General features: G+C 45.9%; 1 protein-coding gene across 4 annotated transcripts in view; it reads left to right on the top strand.

The window, feature by feature from the left end:
• LOC125740685 (semaphorin-5A-like) overlaps window positions 1-19625 on the top strand; it is a 77956-nt gene that overhangs the window by 24826 nt on the left and 33505 nt on the right. For all 4 annotated transcript variants that reach the window (XM_049012168.1, XM_049012166.1, XM_049012169.1 and 1 more), the window contains exons 4-10: window positions 949-994; window positions 8381-8443; window positions 10105-10203; window positions 10624-10837; window positions 15771-16056; window positions 16476-16611; window positions 17889-18093. In XM_049012168.1, coding sequence (XP_048868125.1) covers window positions 949-994; window positions 8381-8443; window positions 10105-10203; window positions 10624-10837; window positions 15771-16056; window positions 16476-16611; window positions 17889-18093 — 1049 coding nt within the window. The remainder of the gene's footprint in view (window positions 1-948; window positions 995-8380; window positions 8444-10104; window positions 10204-10623; window positions 10838-15770; window positions 16057-16475; window positions 16612-17888; window positions 18094-19625) is intronic.

Here is a 19625-nt window from a genome sequence, read left to right as displayed (position 1 = left end):
TTAGTTTATCTTCACTTTGACAAGCTTTGTTTCAGGTCCCGGTGCAACTGCTTTTGAGTGTTAAGCAGTGTCATCAGTATTGATTCTGTAATTATCATTTTATTTCTCTTTTTTTGGTGGAACTAGTGTGCGGTTTTTGTGAGCCGTCTGGGATCAGGAAGTGGCTGGTGGGATATGACCTGATATAGCTGGGAAGCTAAAGGGGAGGGGGGGGGGGTCTGCTCTGTCTGGCCGCTTGTTAGACAGTAAATAGGAGGGGAGCATCTGCGGTGCCTGTGTTTGGCACAGGGAAATGTCCTTCCTGATCCCGTCTTAATGTGTGTTGGGGTCAGATGAGACTCGGTGGTTGTATGACCCACACCTTCAGCTTTAACGAGGAGGCCCCTGGCACAGCATGGGGGTTCCTGAGAGGACAGTTCCAGCTGAGCAGTCCATCGCCTGTCACATGGACCGGGGGGCTCCCAGCGGATGGGTTGACGAGGGCTCGGCTAGTGACAGTTTGGAGGCAGGGATCTCCATGTGGGGGGGCACATGCCCTTTGACCTTGATGTTTGATGTCAGTCCTCAGTTTTTCGGGGAAGGTCTTTCGAGTGCCTCGGACAGCCTCAGTTCTGGCGCAGCCTTACGCATCACGTCAGTGCGGCGTCTCATCAGATGCCAGTAATCTGTGCCCTTTCCAGTGTGAATGGCTGACAATCCCACCCTCCCATTTAGCATAGGGCTCCTCTTTGATATGAAGAAATATCCCATAATGCCACATGCCTGTCAGGTAGCTTCCGGGAACTTAAATTCCTGTTGTCATGAATGTAAATTCAGGGTTTGTATGTGTTTTTCGCAGATAGGAAGCCGGGTGTTTAGTCCAGTCAGTGTCGCTCCTCACTGTGGATTCTCACTCTGCTTTGCTGCACAGCTTCTAGAACACTGACGGTCTGTTTTCGTTCCTTCCAGAAATCGTCTCTTCAGGCTGAGTGTGGTGGACCTGTCGCTGATCCAGGTATGGGCACAACTTTCCGTTGTTGTCACTCCTGGTTTCATGCATGAAGTAGATGTTCTTGGTGAAGCCTGGCTTCTGATTTGGGGGGGGGGGGGGGGGGGGGGGGCACAACTGCAGGCAAATGAAAAAACGAAAGACGACATAAATTGGAAGAAATGCCTTAACATGACAGACAAGTTTAGTAGCTGGGTACAGTGACACCGGTGTTTCTGGCAAATGGGGGGGGGGGGGGACTCAGCCAAATTACTGTCAGCTTTGAAAAGCCTGTAAAACATCAAAGGGAAGGGGGCGTAGAAGGTGAGCAATATTATTTTTAGCATCAAAAATGCCTGTAATATCAAAAAGCTCGGCGCATCGCAAAACAGCATTTGGAAGGTGCTTCTCTCATTTGTGGTGGCTTATCTGATTAATTTAATCATGGCTGGTGCTCGTTAAAAGTGGGTCCTGTGGAAATTCTCTTAGTCAGCCGAAGCGTGTCATCGGGGCACCGTGTAGCTGCCAAATGTCGAGTTTGAAGTAAAATTACCATAAATCATGCAAATGGACTGAAGAAAATGATGGTACTGTTTCCCCCAAGAGCTTGTTTTCCTTATACGTCCCATATTGAATGAGAACGTCTGTTTGATCTTTCCTTTGTATGTGAGACTCGGCCGGAGCGCTGGCCTTACGATGCGACTTGAATTATCACATACGCATTCCTGGGTAACGTCAGTCTTTCCTCTTTCTTCTCTAATTCCTCCTTGTTTTCTTACTCTACCTAAACAATCACAACTCTCTTCCGAAAGTTTTGCTTGCTGATAGAGAGTGCGGCCTAACGGAGGATTAAATAACGATCTAAACACAGATTTTTGTGGCTGCAAATGAAACACATTGTCTGTCTTTTCAATAACTTTAAAATTGTTCTTGCTCAGGGGTTTATTTTCACTGAATATAAAATCTTTAGCTGTGTGATGAATATTGCATTAATAATTCATGTACTCTGCTGGTGTAGTGTGACCTAATAAAATTAACTTTGCTCCTAGAGATCAGGAAAAAATGTTTTATAATACAGTATTTAATTTGGAGTTTGCGCTTTCAAATAAAATGTCTTGTAGCGTTTGTGTGTTAAGGATGCTTACAGTCCCATGTAGGAAAACTAGAAGTGGATTAAAAGAACAATGTTTTGATGTTCTGCAACCTTTTATTGCACTTTGGCCAGAAAACATAAACGGGAAAAAAAGCAGAAAATGTTACTCTGCTGCGAGCGCACAAGATGATACACATTTCATTACATATTGATGAATAATATGTCAGAGGCAGTGGCTAGCACTGTTAACTCACCCCCTCTGGGGACCAGGTTCGAATCTTTGCCCGTGACACCATTGCTCTCCTTTGCAGGCGGCTTGGCGTGTCCAGACTTTTGATTGGTTCCAGTATGTTCACGCTCACAACGGGAGAAGAAACAACAAGCCAACTGTCACTTCTGCAATTTATTAATCAGAATTTATGCAGAGTCACAGGGGACTTGTATTATGAAGCTCATTTCATCCATAACATGGAGTGATACTCCAGCTCAGTGCTGGATACGCTCAGGTGGTACCTGCTGGTAGCATATACTGCCGTTGCATTAAAATTCATTTCAGCTTTCGGCTGAAACGTGCTGGAGGGGAGAAGGTAGCCTTCTGCAGGTCAGGGGAGCTCCATGATTGGTCTGGAGGACATGCGGGAATCGATACGTACTTCTGAAGTATAGTCAAAATGGAAATGGTCTGTATTAAATTTAACAGATGGAGTCTTACCATGATCTAATTCCTCTCTAGCTAGCAAAGTATCTTAGTTTGTTACTCTAACCATATTGAAAGCATTTTATAACAATAAGGAATTAGAAAAACCTAAGAGGTCCACAACTGTTTTAGTTCCATAGTAGATCCGGTAGATAACCCTATACTGTAATTGTCCTTGGTTCTCTCATTTTTAGCTGTGTTCTAACAGCTCTGTGTGCGGGTCTGTTTTTAGCCTGGTGTGACTCTCCGCAAGCGTTCATGTAGGAGACGTGCTTGTCGGTTTCAGTTGAAGATCAGGGGAGGGAGCTGCTGTTTCCCACTCAACCCGTGAAATGTTGGCATCTCTCTCTCTCTACCCCCCCCCCCAAACTTTTGCTAGCAGTTTTCCAAATCGCTCATAACACTTGCTTCGCCAATTTGCTGTTGAAAATCGCCCCAGCCATAGCTACTGCTTCACGGTGTCACCTGCTCAGACCCCACACCTCCCCCAGCTTTGTCTGTGTCTGTGTGCTGGGTTCTCTCCCCCGCTGTTTGAGGGAACTTCTTCAGAGGTCCCTCATATTCCAGCGATGTGATGTTGAGGTGAACTTCTGACTTAAAATTGCTTTGGGAGTGTAGAACACAAGAGATTTACAAACGAGAGGAGGCCAATCGGCACAGTGTACTTGTGTGTGTGTGTGTGTGTGTGTGTGTGCCTGTGTGTGTCAGCATGTGAGCCTGTGCTATTAGAATATAAGAAATTTACAAATGAGAGGAGGCCATTCGGCACATCAAGCTCGTTTAGGGAGAACTTAACTCATCGCTCAGAGTTGTTAAAATCTTATCTAGCTGTGATTTAAAGGAACCCAGGGTTTTGCCTTGCGCTACACGAGCAGGAAGACTATTCCATACTCTAACTACACGCTGTGTAAAGAAGTGCTTCCTCAAATTCAGTTTAAAATGTTCTCCCGCTAATTTCCACCTATGTCCACGAGTTCTATTATTTAAATTAATATTAAAGTGTATGTATTGGTGTCAATTTCATTAATGTATATTAGGAACAATAATGGTCCTAAAATTGAACCCTGTGGTACCCCACTATGATCGCAGGCCCACTTGCAATATTGTGCCTCTAATAACTACTCGCCGCTTCCTGTCTGTTAACCAGTTTTCGATCTAAACACACATCCCTGTGTGTGAGCCTGTTCTGTGTGTGAGAGCGTGTGTGTGCCCATGCTGTGCATTTGTGTGTGGTGTGTGTGTGTGTGACAGAGTGTATGTGTCTGTGCTGTGCATTCGTGTGTGTGTGACAGAGTGTATGTGTCTGTGCTGTGCATTTGTGTGTGTGTGTGACAGAGTGTATGTGTCTGTGTGTGTGTGTGAGAGAGAGAGAGCTTCCCATTCTTAGTACATATATTTTATGCATTTATGGGTCACTAAACATTTTGTGTCTTGTCTGTGGCTTTTGCAAAACTCCCAAAACATTCCCCTTTAACTTCTTATGCAGACCCTGCAATATATAAAAACTAAAGCAGGGCACTGGATGGGGAATTACACTGGTGCAGGGCACTGCGTGGGGAATTTCACTGGTGCAGGGCACTGGATGCCATGGTCGGGTGTGTTCAGCACCTGGGGCAGGGTGTAGAGAACCTTTACCTGTGATAACACCTTTTTGCCAGGCTGCCCCACTGGGTGGAGGTGTCACTCTCAGGCTGTGCTGTCTTCGTGTGCACTGGACTGCTAGAAGCCTTTGACTGTGGGGACTGATGTCTGGAACCTCCACCTTACAGTGTATTTAGCAGTTTCTTTTGATTCTGTTATTAAGCCTGCATTTTTAAGAAAGGAATGTCAGCCAGTGCCCCGACGTTGGGGCAGTTACAGTTAAGGACCTTGCTCAGGAGCTCAGCACTGAAAACACACTCCCAACTCCAGGATTTGAACCAGCAACCTTCTAATCATAATTGCAGCATAACCCATGGAGCCACACAGCAGCCTCCCCGTCTTGTCTTGTATTCATCCTTTACTATCATCCAGAGGCCTGCTGACAAACCATGCAGGCAGGAGAACTTGGATTGCATCCATGAGACATGCGAGTAGATTTTCAGTTCCAGGTGCAATTGGTGGAACTAGCGTCCTGGGGCCAGGGTGTATTCCAGTCTCCTACATCCTGCCCCCTGCAGGGTAGACTGTTGGATGGATGGATGGATGGATGGATACTGTTGTCGGACAAGTAACTTCCACAGATCAGGTTACAATAGTGAATGAGCTCCTTGAAAGACTTCAGCCAGGAGATGGATTGCTGGCAGAGACATGACGGACTGTCTGCACTGGGGGGGCTCGTGGCGGGATTCTAACATTCCTGATGTTAAAAGCCAAGAAAAACTGGCAGCAGGGAGCAGAAGCACCGAACTTCTAATTGGGCAGAATTTTCATTTAAATGTTAATTATAGGCTCATTAATTTGCAGTTAAATCACATTCCCATTACCTAACACCACTTTATATTGACTAGAACCAAATGAATTAACATTTTTCATTCCCTTATACTATACACTGCTTTTCTACCATGCTGTTGTTTCAAATATTATTGATATTATTATTATGAATAGCATTACTGCTATTATTGTGGTACTACTGACAGCATGAAAGGGTCTTGGTGGTATTGTTAATGATGTTTTGCAGACTGATGTTCGGTAAAACTCCTCAAACAGATCCCTTCGTTTAGAGAAAAAACTGGCCCCTGCTGTGTCCTGGCAGTGTCACTTGCAGACCGAGCTGCAGTGTTCTGTCACTCGACAGCACTGGCGTTCTTGAGGCTCGTGGGCTGCACGCGGAAGACCCGGCTCATGGGGTGCACAAGACCATCTGTTGCCTGTTTGACAGTAACCGGGCTATCAGCGGTGTTGTCTTGATGCTTACAGGGGCGTGACCCAGTTCGCCTTCGTGCTTTGGTCCTTAACGAGGGCTGCCGATTAAGCGCAGGTTACAGACTGCTGTTAAATGCTGATTTTACAGCCTTCCTTCACCCGAGAGCCAAGTGTGAAGCCTCTGGCCAATCAGAATCAGTAGTTGGTTTAATAACTATCTGGGACAACTGAAAATACGGCCTGGATTTGGAAATGAGGGCCAGATTTGAAGAACCCTAGCCGACCCGATCCATTGGTTCATGTGCCGTGTACGAGTGCACATGCGTGTCTGTCGCAAAATTGATGTAACATTGTATGTCTGTGTTCTGTACCCAGGTACGATGAGTGATCACACTAGATGCGTACTGAGCCCGAGTCCGACTATAAAGGTGCTGTGTAACACCTCATCAAGCAAGAATGCTTTTCTGATGACAAGGTCCATCAGGAGGCTGTGGAATTGCAGAATGTCTGGCAGGCTGAAGATTATACAGTTCAAATTAATTTTCAAGATAAGGATCAGTGTTTTTCTTTTAACTAGATTTCTTTTAAGCATGCAAGGGAAAAATCCATTAGATAAGACCCCCTTTGATGTGTGGTCAACTGATAACTGTGATTCACACACAGCCACAAGTGAATGCAGGCACTGCTTTACAACACATTTAATCTTTGCTGTTGAGGAAAAGAAGGGAGAAGTTGTCTTGGGAATGAATTCTATTACAGTGCGACTGCTTTTATTGTGGTCGCAGTAAAAGTTTACTGTGCGGAAATAATACGCCCCTTTAAGGGGTAATGTTGAGAATTTGGCAAAGCAGAATGATTCATAGAAAACAGGACCCATAAGTTTCGAATGCCTGCTCTGGACATTCATGCGTTTCCAACAATGGGATTCGTGCGAAATGTTTAACAAAAGATACATTCACGGTCTCGCGCGGAAACCGTCCGTGCGCGGCGAAATGCTTTGTTTTTTCGAGCATGGGTGCCCTTAAAATAGCTAAATGTCGCCTGGAATTTCAGCTGGCAAGCGCTCAAAAGCTGGATCCCGGCTTGGTTTTGCTCTCCCGGAGCTTCTGGACTGTCCCACATCCACCGTGCCCCCGCCGCGGGATCGCGAGCCTCCCGCGTGAACGCCAACATACGGCACGCGCGCCACCATTCGCTCTCGTGCCAGCGGCATGTTTAACTTTGTGCCGTCTTCCCGTAAGGTTGCGCTAGAGGAATGACAGCGCGCGGTCCCGAGGCAGTTCGCGGCGGCAGAGGGAAGGTTCACAATAATGGAAAACGCTGGCATAAAAAAAAAAAAATCTAAAAATTCAAGGGGAATTATTTCCATAAATAATTTCGGTTTAGTTAATTCTGACAGTTGTTTTTGACCCTGCTTCTATTTCAAAATTGCTTTGAAACATAAACCAGTGAAAGAGTTGCTGGACGATGAAAGCATCCCGAAATTTATTGTTATTATGATTTATTATAGGTTGTATTTATTGGGACCCCAGGAGCCGGGCCATTATGAGCAGAACATGGAAGGGTGTATCTTTTTTAAATTAGCAGCAGTGGGATTAATCAGGGGTATAGGAATATATTTTTATTAAAGGAACAAATATTGAAATTACTCTTCTCAGAAAAGACTCACCCCCATGGAAACATTTTGAGGAGAAGGGTCCAGCTGCAGACGCCTGTAGAGTGGAGCTCCACCAGAAATACGTCACCTCCACAGGAAACATGTGATATCAACTCTGTGTTACAGTGAATAAACCCTAACCCTAACCCTCACCGGAGATCCACTTTACGTCCTTAAAGATCACGTGTTTCTTGTGGAGATGACGTATTTCCGGTGGATCTCCACTCTCTTGGAGCAAGACTCTCTTGATTTTGAGAGCCGTGTTACTGTCACTTTTGGTATATTCCTACATAGGGAAGTCCAAGACGCCCCCCCCCAATCTACGTCTCAATGGTTCGATCCCTTCGTTCATGGCTCCGCGTGAAACGCTGCCTGAATAACTGCGATGGTTTTGTTTCTTTTCGCATCTGGCAGGAATTCATTTGCATTTTTCTGTCAAATGCGTTTTCACCTAAGAAAATCATCAATACAAATAATCTTCTCTTTGCTTACTTTTCGTTCAGCATCACTTCCAGTTAGATATTTGTCTGAATCAATTACCAGTTTGGGTAGAATTTATTTTCAGATGAAACTGGATTTTGATAGAATGATTTGATTTCATTTCTTGCGGCTGTGATTCTGAAAGAGCGTGAGTTTTATCGTTAATGGCACTATAACTCCCAAAGGGTGGAGCAGTACATCGCTTGAAGCTGTGTGACAGCAGAAAATCTTAATTTTAAGATTACGATTAACTTTATTGATCCCAGGGGAAAATTCTGTTAGGGGGTATTTTCCTCCTTGGCAATCTGAACTTCAAATCCAGGCTTTTAAAATTCTGCTTGAAAGGCACACATTGTTTTACGAAGAAAATTAAGCAGATTTCAAGCAGAAGCAGAGTTTTAAAGATGAGTAATAAAAATGAATAATTTACCAGTCATTTAAATGATCCATGTTAATTTCCATCAATGAACAGATTCTCAGCTAAAACCTGCTTTTAATGCTTACGTACAAAATATAACGTGTGTGTGATTCTGTTTCCATTCTTTATTTTGAGCTGGAGACGTCCTCAGTCCCCCACCTCCCCTCCTCCCTCCTGTCACTGTTCTCTGACTTTGTTCCCTGTTTTATCATCGTCCCCGGCAGGCCGTGGACTGGCATTGCGATGACTTCACCAAGGCCGCCTGCTTCAGTCGCGGTAAATCTGAGGTGAGCTTGCAAAAACCAGCCACTGCCCTGGATTCCCGCAGTTTGGGGGTTTATACCTCATAATGGGGTGACTTCAAGGTACCTTCTCATTTATTATGGAGGGGGGGGGGGGCTACTGGCGGGCATGCGGCGAAGCTGACGGCGGTGGTTGTCATGGGTACAGAAAATGCATAAAAGGCCCGTACAGGAACTGAGAGCGTGATGCAAATGGATGAGCGGATCCAGATAGTGCCCACGGCCCTGTAGCTTGTGTTGGCAAGAGCGCGATGGTGTTTTCGATGGAGGGGACCTTGGTGTCTGGGCCGACAGGAGCCTGGGACAGAGCTTGTCTCTGTAGGCATTTCTCCAGTCCCAGTTTAGTCACGGTTCAGGGATCGAGAACAAAGAGGACCTGCTGAGCAGCGCCTCGCCGTCACCCGTGCCCGTCGCCCCACTGTTTGTGTTCACTGGAGTGTCGTAATCGGGTCCCGGCAGGGCATGCCCCGCTGCTGTGGTACTGCCCCCGTGTCAGCGCTCGCCGGCCCCCGTGTCAGCGTGTATGGCGGAGGCGTGCTTTTCCCTGCATGTGCGAGATCCACAGTTGGCACAGATGCGTCACCACTGTGGCGGTGCAAGCTGGGCCCCTGCCGTCTCACTCGCCTTCATTTAAATGGGCGGCGCGCAGTCTGGCAGGTAGCAGACAGGGCCCAGTGATTTGTAGCTCAAGGGCACCAGAACATGAAGGAGCGCTGGCAGCTCAGAAACCTGCCTGGTTAGTCAATAAACATATTTCAGTTCCACCTGGAACAAGGCGTAATTAATTATCCAGTACAATTATTCATTACCGATTTGACAATTTGCAATGAAATCAGTTGTCATTAACATCAAATGGATTAAAAAAAAAAAAAGACTGAGTGGGCATTAATCATGCAAAATAGCCAAAGACGAGAGGCCTTTTTAAAGCATCTTAAAGGGGAGTGAGCACTGATCATGTGAAATATTTGCAGAGAGCTCATTTTAAAGCATCTTGACAAGATTCAATCTGTCCGGTATAACAATTTAGAGAACAGCTTAAAGGAAACCAGTTTCTCCTGTTGCTAGTATCTTAAGTTATTTTAAACATCGGGGGTAGCCTTGTTTTTAGTTGTTGTTCTCTGTGAAGTTTAGACAAACCAGAGAGTAATTTTTTACGAAACTTTGCTTTTTATAAGCCTGTGTGCCCAAGGAATCTGTGTCACGCGTTTAGCAGATTGAACAACACTTCAGATTTGGACTGAGGTCAGCCTTGGCGTGCGTTACACTGCAGGTGCACTGAAGTTGTTTGTTTTTTTTTATTATTTTGCCTCCTTTCATCTGGTTTTAAGTAGTGGCTTTGAAAGTCGTAGTCATCCATCTTTTGTTTATGAACACACTGGGAGGTTGTAGGGGACGTAATAGGAAGGGTTAGGGGACGTGGAAGAGTGGAACTAACGGTTTGTAGAACAATGAAAACATCAGTTCAGTTCTAATGTTGCGTCCAGCTCATAGCATGTGGTTCGTTTGGTTGTTCGTTTGTCGTCCTTTGGGAATTAATCGCCTTTTATCATTGTCAGCATTACGGAGTTTGTGACAGATCCAGCAGGTTTACAAAGTTGTACCCCTTCCCGAGCTTAAAATCTGCATTTTCTTTTCTCTCCCCACAGGAGGAGTGTCAGAATTACGTCCGTGTTCTCCTTGTTAACGGGGACCGGCTCTTTACCTGCGGAACGAATGCATTTACTCCGATTTGCACCAATCGCACGGTACTGCAAAATCAATTAGCTCCCCGCTGACCTCCCACTCTGCTGAAGTCAGAAATATGAACATTTCATGCTTATAGTGCTATTTTGAGGATGATGTTGTTTGTGAAATGTGTTCTAGTGGTAGCAACACAGGATTGTAGCTCATAGGAAGTGCAGAAAAGGTCAACTTCATGAATTTTTCAATATCTTTTGAGAGATGATATCTTGGCTGTTCAGAATAATGTGCTTTCTTATTATTTTGACAGCGTGTTGGTACGTGGTTATAATTCCAGATAAGTAAGGAGGCTTGGCTGCTTGTTCCTCCCTTTGCTACGTCCTGCGTGTTGATATCGGCCCAGCGGCCTGCAGGGCTGCACTCCCAGATGCCCTGCCAGCGGCTCCTGACGTTTCCCGTCTTTCCATTCTGCCCCACACTTCCAGCTTAGCAACCTGACGCTGATCCACGATCAGATCAGCGGCATGGCGCGGTGCCCCTACAGCCCTCTGCACAACTCCACCGCGCTGCTCACCGCCTCCGGCGAGCTCTACGCCGCCACGGCCATGGACTTCTCGGGTCGCGATCCTGCCATCTATCGCAGCCTGGGGGCTCTGCCCCCACTCCGCACCGCGCAGTACAACTCAAAATGGCTCAACGGTAAGAACATCGCCGTAGCGAACTGATGAATAAATTAATAAATAAAGCACTGGGTTGTACTGCTGAATGTGAAATAATGTTCAACAAAGTTAGTCACTACTTCTACCCAAAGCGACTTACAACAGAGCAGTGTTTCTCAACCCAGTCGTCAGGGACCCCCCACACAGTCCACGTATTTGGTCTCTCCCAGATAATTGATAACAGAGAATTCCTAGTTCAGGTGTGTTGGGAGCTGGGAGGGAGCAAAAACCCCCAGGACCGGGTTGAGAAACACTGCAATAGAGGGAAGGGGAACACACTGTGCTCCCTGGGAGTCGAACCCATGACGTTCGTGTTGCTAGCGCATAGCTCTACTTCTTAAGCTACAGGCAATGTTTAGCCTTGCTACATATAAGTGCAAAATTCATCTCCATGTTGCTGAAAAAATATAATTTTCTGTCAGCTTCATCACTCCAAAACCTCTCAAAGTTACCCCAGTATCTGCAGTAACCACCCAGTACAACACATACATACATACAAAAGTACTGGGACACACCTCTTAATAATTGAATTCAGGTGTTTTATTCAGACCCATTTTCACAGGTATATAAAATCAAGCACTTAGCCATGCAGCCAGGTTTACAAAAGAGCGTGAAAGAATGGGTCATTTTGAAGAGCTCAGTGAATTCAAGCATTGTACTGTCATCGGATGCCACCTTTGCAATAAATCAATTAGTGATTTTTTTTCCCCTGCTAGATATTCCACGGTCAACTGTAGGTGGAACTGTATGCAAAGTGGAAGCATTTAGGAACAACAGAAACTCAGCCACAAAGTGGCAGACCATGTAAAGTGAGGGCTGAGGTGCGTAGTGTGTAAAAGTTGCCAATGCTTTGTTCCAAACGAGTTCCAATCTGACCTCCTCTGGCATTAACCCCAACGCAACAAAACTGGAAGCTTCTGGTAATGGGCTTCCAGGGCCAAGCAACTGCATGCAAGCCTCACATCGCCAAGCGCCATGCCGAGTGTCAGATGGAGTGGTGTAAAGCACTGGAGCAGTGGAAATATGTTCAGTGGAGTGACCAATCACACTTTTCTTTGGCAGTCTAATTGACGAGTCTGGGTTTGGCAGATGCCAGGAGAACGTTACCTGCCTGACTGCATTGTGCCAACTGTAAATTTTGGTGGAGGAGGGATAATGGAATGGGGTTGTGTTTCAGGGGTTGGGTTGGGCCCCTGAGTTCCAGTAAAGGGAACTCTTAATGCCTCAGCATACCAAGTCATTTTGGACTATACTATGCTTCCAGCTTTGTGGGAGCAGTTTGGGGAAGGTCCTTTTCAGTTCCAGCATGACTGTGCCCCAGTGCACAAAGCAAGGTCCATAAAGACATGGTTGGGTGAGTTTGTTGTGGAAGAACTTGACTGGCCCAGACCTCAACCCCACTGAACACCTTTGGGATGAACTAGAGTGGAGATTATGAGTCAGGCCTTCACATCCAACATCAGTGCCTGATCTCAGAAATTCTATTCTGAATGAATAGTCAAAAATTCCCACAGACAATAACATATATATATATATATATATATATATATATATATATATATATATGGATATTTTCTGATTTTAAATTGTGCCTTTTTTCTGCGCAAATATGCACTTATTCCCCAGATAAATAGTCTGAGACATTTCCTTTGATGGCCGACTTCTGTACAGGCTCTGCATTCATATTAATGCTGATGGTAGGATGACTTGCCTGGACTCCTCTGTATCGGCTGCTAGAATCTGAAATAATTCATCTGAAAGCGGTTTTGCGCTAATGACTTTGCACGGCGCTTAAGGCGCGTTAATTGCTGCATATCGGGAAGTCAGCCCTCCGTGGTTTGCCCCTATACGTGTCTAATATCACCAGTTATTGGAATATCGCAACATTACAAGTAATTTGGAGATGTGAAAAGAAATGAACTTGAAAAAGGAAGGATGTTCCCGAGTACCGTTATGCTAATGATCGCATCCCACTCGCTGCTGAGGATAACAGTATTTTAATAAAACAGTGTTTTAATCTATTGTTGTGAAAGGGACTTTGAACAGGAATTGTTAATGCGATGATGGTCCAGCTCTGAGACATAAACATACCTTCATATGACCCGCTATAAGCTACCTCCTGCACATCCTACGCATATGAACACATATTCTTAGCTCTTTTCATTTTGATTCATACACAGTGCTCACAGAATGTCTTGGGACGCGTGCTTAGTTCTGCAGAAATTTCTGGGCGGTGTAGTGATAGTGGGACCAGGGTTCGAGTCTCCACCCTGTCTCCACGTGCGTGTGGCGCTTGCATGTTCTCCGCGGAGTCGTCGTGGGGTTTCCTCCTGGTACTCCAGTTTCCCCCCACAATTCAAAGACATGCTTAGGTGAATATAACTTGCCAAATTGTTCAAAGGTGTGTGTGTGATTGTGCCCTGTGCTGTGTTCATCCTAGGTTGTTCCCTGCCTTGCACCCATAGCATCCGAGATGAGGTACAGAGGATGGATGGATGGATGGCTGTTGCAGATTTATTAGTTTCATAACAAAAGTCTATTGACAAGCGGTGTTTAACATACCTGGACATTTTCCCGCACAGACATTTTCTTCTTAAGTGTCATAATTTTTTGACTGCGCAGTTACTTACGTCCTTCCCATTATGCTGGTAACTGCAGTCGTAGTCACCGGCTCCCAAATGGACACTAAACACAAATATTTTGTGTTTTCCATTATTGCATCGGTGCTACTAATTAAAAAGCACCCAATGAGACTTGTCGACAAACTTTTTAACAGCTCTTTTAGAACTATAATTTAGGTTTCAATTTGTTACTATTTGAAAGTAATGTTTTTCTTAAAACTACTGGTTGTTTCTAATATGGCATATATTTTTTGTAAACAAAGGAATAAAGTAGTAATTTTTATTATGAAGCCAATAAATTTGCAATGAATTAAGCAAGCATCCCTAGGCACTCTGTGAGCACTGTGTATTTACAGGCAGTTACATGGAGAGTGGACAGGAATAATAGAAATGCATAACAGAATATTAATATGACCGCTTCACTCCTTGCCTAGTCCAGTGAAACACACAGACAGTCTATGCTTTCGTTCCCTCCCAGCTTCCAATAGGGAGCAAAAATGTGGACTGTCTGGCAGGGAGCTTGGAGGGAGCAAAAACATGGGCTGACTGTGGGTCCCCGTGGACCGGACTGGGAAACACTGGCCTAGTCCGAAACCGTATGTAATGGGATGTGGGATTTTCTGCAAATAGAAAAATAGCCTCCAAGTTTTTCAGGGATGACAGAAGATGAAATGTACTGCGATCTACACTACAGAACTGCCTGTGAGTGTTCTGTGATGTGTGGATAGTAATTGGGGAGGTCAGGGCAGGCTTCTTGTTCAAGGAACCATTCCTGGATTCGTTTAGCACTCTGTGGAGAAGCTGCTGCAGTTAAACAGTCTCATCTTCCTTGGCCCTTATATAGCCATGCAGAGCAATCATCAGAGATAACTCCTCCTGTGAGATCGCTGCCATACCTTTCTGCATCTCCAGCCATGGTTAAGTTTTGACAGGAAATATTGAAGTATATTAAAGGAATTCTTAAACTTTCTCCAGACAAACTTTTGTGGGAAATAAAGAGGAAGATGATTCATCAAACCATGTACCTTTTTTACATTTGATGTTTTATGCTTCTTATACAAGGTTATGCATCTTTGTGCTTTGGCCTTGGGTTCCCGCAGTCTGTGAATGGCAGTCCAGCCATCAGCCCCGGCTTGGTGAAGCTCGCACTGTAGGGTCTGTGTGGCGGCTGGATCAGAGAGCCGATTCACTTCTGTGGTGATTCTTGACGTCAAACTATCTGCTCGTTTCCAAAGCTGTTTGGATTCGTTTTGAATATCTCAGTTGCCTCATATTTCTAAAACTCGCATAAAAATAATGAATCTCTGGCCTCCTGTATAGTAGATATATGCCGCAAATTGGCATCCATCCTAATTTAATTGTAGTGGGGTTTATAAACGTGACTTTTTAAAATTGCAGATGTTAGTACTGTGCATAATTTTTTGTCTGCTGGATTTTTTTTACCTGGTTGTAAACAAAAATCTCGTGAACAATCAAACATGATTGTTGTATGGATGATTAAATTCTGAACTTTCCAAGAAAATTCATCTTTAACTTCAAATGGAGATAAAACATAATATTCACTGTTACCCGCTTCACTTATGTTGTTTCGAGGATTTTCAGTTTGATTGACGTTCAAAATGGAAAATAAATTACATCCACAAAACGCTCCATGTCGACAATATTACGATATTATTGCAAATGATTAATTTCGTTCACGTTGTCCGAAGGCCATTGCGTGAGAACTCTTTGATGTAAAATAAAATGAAATTACTGTCAGCAGAGCAGACTCACATTTCTCAGTTCAGTACTGCTGAAGATGTGTTAATATCCTGTTATTAAGAATGTACGTCGGTCATCAGTTTTATGAGACTGCAATGATGCTCTTGCTCTCCCCTTGTATTTCTCTGTACTTTTTACATTTTAGAGACACACGGGCAGACCTGTAGTACAAAAAGACCTGTTTTCTTAGAAATCAGGACGTTACTGGCTTGGCCTTTACCCACCCTGTATCTTTACATGTTGTTGACATGGATTCTGGCTGGTTTTATCTATTTCTTCTATGATATATTGGGTCAGTTGATAAATAAATCAAACCATCCATATTGTGTAAATACACTGTTGTCACTACTGGGTTCTGGACCAACTGCGTACTCCTGTGCAGGTCTCCAGTACAAACAGGGACAGCACTCCATGGCGTGAAGCTGTCCTGACGACAAAGGGTGACCCTACTTCTCATTAAATCCAGGCCCTTCCGCCGCCCCTGAAAATAAACGCACTTTTTTTTCCCGGCATGTTTTGTTCTCGAGGCAGAACCCAACTTCGTGTCATCCTACGACATCGGCAACTTCACCTACTTCTTCTTCCGGGAGAATGCTGTGGAACACGACTGCGGCCGGACGGTGTTCTCGCGTGCTGCCCGCGTCTGCAAGAACGACGTTGGAGGGCGTTTCCTGCTGGAGGACACGTGGACCACCTTCATGAAGGCACGCCTGAACTGCTCCCGGCCGGGCGACATCCCCTTCTACTACCATGAGCTGCAGGGCACCTTCTACCTGCCCAAGCTGCAGCTCCTCTACGCGGTCTTCACCACCAATGTGTACGTGTCTATCCAGAATGCTCTGCTCTTAGGCCCGGCTCGCTACTACCAGTGCTTCCCTTAGACTGTCTTATACATTACAAACAAGGATAATCTTCAGCATCCATTTACATCTTAACATGTCTACTGTTGTGGTCCTCAAGGCAGGATACATATTTTTTCTTTCATTTTGCACATGAAGATAACTTTTCATGTTTACATGACCGCCGCCGCCCCAAGCACATATCTCCATTCTTACCAAAGCTGCAATTTTCTTTTCATTCCATGCACTTTCCTTTGCAGATTTATTCAAAATGACACCCAGAAATAGAAACCTTACCTCATCTAGGTGGATCGGTTGTGGAAATCGCGTTGGAATGGACTCACAGGAATCGGGCCTGCGTGCTTGTAATCGTGTCTGCCTGTCTGCTTTCGCGCAGGAACAGCATCGCTGCCTCCGCCGTTTGCGTTTTCAATCTCAGCGCAATTACCCAAGTGTTCAATGGACCGTTCAAGTACCAGGAGAACTCGCGCTCGGCCTGGCTGCCTTATCCAAACCCCAACCCCGACTTCCAGGTAACCGCCGTCCGGGGGGAGCAGCTGCATTGCAGGGGGGCCGGCGTGTTGCTCGCGTTTCACGTCGCGTGTCTGCAGCAAACCCACTCGCCTATATCAAGCACATCTGACAGACTTTTCCCTAAGCAGGCAAAATATACAGTACACTGCTGTAATGCTCTATGATGCCTTTATTACATATCAGACTGTAGTTCAGGTTGGTTTTTTCCCCACAATAAAAGTTTCAATAATATTTTGTTTGATTCTCATGCAATGGACCTATAACACTAATGTATCTAGTGGATTCCATATTATAACATTATGAGGCAGGAAAATGCTTCCTTGTAACATTTCATCTCTCTATGCCAGTGTTTCCCTACCCAGTGCTCAGGGACACACAGATGGTCCTCGTTTTTGCTTCCTTCCAGCTCCCAGCCAGGCAGTCCACAGTTTTGCTACCGGGAGCTGGGAGGGAGCAAAAACGTCTGCGGGCCCCCGACGACTGGATTGGGAAACACTGTCCTGTGTTATTTAGTTGGAAGTCAGTGCTGAGAAATTATTCCCTTCAAGCAAATGTAGATAATCATTTCATAGCCAGGTTAACCAAACAATGTACTTTTTGAAGAAAATATCTTCACAGCTAAAAATGAACATCCTGGCTGCACCGGGTAACAATGCGAAGTGGCAGCAACATGTTAATTTCACATCCACTTAAGTTTCTTAATCTGAGAGCTATTGAATGACTAACTAACAGCTTTATTCTGATGTCGTTGCATCCGTGAGACTCCCAAAATGCATTTCTCTGCCTGATGGATTCTCCAGGAGCCCGAGGCTCTGTCTCAGCATCAGGAATCTGAGAGCTGATGCCCTATGAAGTTCTGGCTCACATCAGGCAGCCTGAGAGTTCGGTTATCCTCCGTAAAATGATTAAATTGTGCCCTAGACAGGAAATGAAGAACATTTAGCATTTTTGGCTATTGAATGAGGTCTGTCATGCAATTTGATCACCAGCTGGCACTGAATTAATTTTGCCATAATGATAAAAAAACGTGCTTTGCTGGATGTTCTAAACAAGTGGCTCTGTAACTCCTCCTCAAGGACCCCCCCTCCCGGCTCAGCCCAGCACACCTAATTTAGACCTGATGAATTATTTGATTATCTCGGGTAATTATTTGCAGCTGTGAGGCAAAGCAGACATGACAGGCTTGAGAAGCGCTGACATAGTGGAGCTTACCTAGGCAAAGACGCTAAAGTAGCAAAGATAACTGAAGCTGCAACGTTGACTTCTCTGGCAATAGTGCGGCACAATAGACTACGGCAGCAACGTGAACCTGACGGAGAGGAGCCTGCAGGATGCGCAGAAGTTCATTCTGATGCAGGATGTGGTGCAGCCTCTGGGGCCCAGGCCCACCTTCACGGAGGACAATGTGCGCTTCACGCACCTGGTGGTGGACGTGGTCCAGGGCAAGAACAGGCTCTTCCACATCATCTACCTGGCCACAGGTGAGGCGGCCGCTGCCCCGATCATGGGGATATCCCTGTATGAGAGTGAGAGAGCACGACAGACTCCCGATCATGGGGATATCCCTGTATGAGAATGAGAGAGCACGACAGACTCCCGATCATGGGGATACCCCTGTATGAGAATGACAGAGCACGACAGACTCCCGATCATAGGGATACCCCTGTATGAGAGTGAGAGAGCACGACAGACTCCCGATCATAGGGATACCCCTGTATGAGAGAGAGAGAGCACGATAGACTCCCGATCATAGGGATACCCCTGTATGAGAATGACAGAGCACGCCAGACTCCCGATCATGGGGATATCCCTGTATGAGAGTGAGAGAGCACGACAGACTCCCGATCATGGGGATACCCCTGTATGAGAGTGAGAGAGCACGACAGACTCCCGATCATGGGGATACCCCTGTATGAGAGTGAGAGAGCACGACAGACTCCCGATCATGGGGATACCCCTGTATGAGAGTGAGAGAGCACGACAGACTCCCGATCATGGGGATACCCCTGTATGAGAGTGAGAGAGCACGACAGACTCCCGATCATGGGGATACCCCTGAATGAGAGTGAGAGAGCACGACAGACTCCCGATCATGGGGATATCCCTGAATGAGAGTGAGAGAGCACGACAGACTCCCGATCATGGGGATACCCCTGTATGAGAGTGAGAGAGCACGACAGACTCCCGATCATGGGGATACCCCTGTATGAGAGTGAGAGAGCACGACAGACTCCCGATCATGGGGATACCCCTGTATGAGAGTGAGAGAGCACGACAGACTCCCGATCATGGGGATACCCCTGTATGAGAGTGAGAGAGCACGACAGACTCCCGATCATGGGGATATCCCTGTATGAGAATGAGAGAGCACGACAGACTCCCGATCATGGGGATACCCCTGTATGAGAGTGACAGAGCACGACAGACTCCCGATCATAGGGATACCCCTGTATGAGTGAGAGAGCACGACAGACTCCCGATCATAGGGATACCCCTGTATGAGAGTGAGAGAGCACGACAGACTCCCGATCATGGGGATACCCCTGTATGAGAGTGAGAGAGCACGACAGACTCCCGATTATAGGGATACCCCTGTATGAGAGTGAGAGAGCACGACAGATTCCCGATCATGGGGATATCCCTGTATGAGAGTGAGAGAGCACGACAGACTCCCGATCATGGGGATACCCCTGTATGAGAGTGAGAGAGCACGACAGACTCCCGATCATGGGGATACCCCTGTATGAGAGTGAGAGAGCACGACAGACTCCCGATCATGGGGATACCCCTGTATGAGAGTGAGAGAGCACGACAGACTCCCGATCATGGGGATACCCCTGTATGAGAGTGAGAGAGCACGACAGACTCCCGATCATAGGGATACCCCTGTATGACAGTGAGAGAGCGCGACAGACTCCCGATCATAGGGATACCCCTGTATGAGAGTGAGAGAGCACGACAGACTCCCGATCATGGGGATACCCCTGTATGAGAGTGAGAGAGCACGACAGAC

Source organism: Brienomyrus brachyistius, chromosome 4 (assembly GCF_023856365.1).
Source record: "Brienomyrus brachyistius isolate T26 chromosome 4, BBRACH_0.4, whole genome shotgun sequence".
NCBI lineage: Eukaryota > Metazoa > Chordata > Actinopteri > Osteoglossiformes > Mormyridae > Brienomyrus > Brienomyrus brachyistius.
The sequence above is the reverse complement of the archived record's forward strand: the minus strand, read 5'-3'. Positions and strand labels throughout refer to the sequence as shown.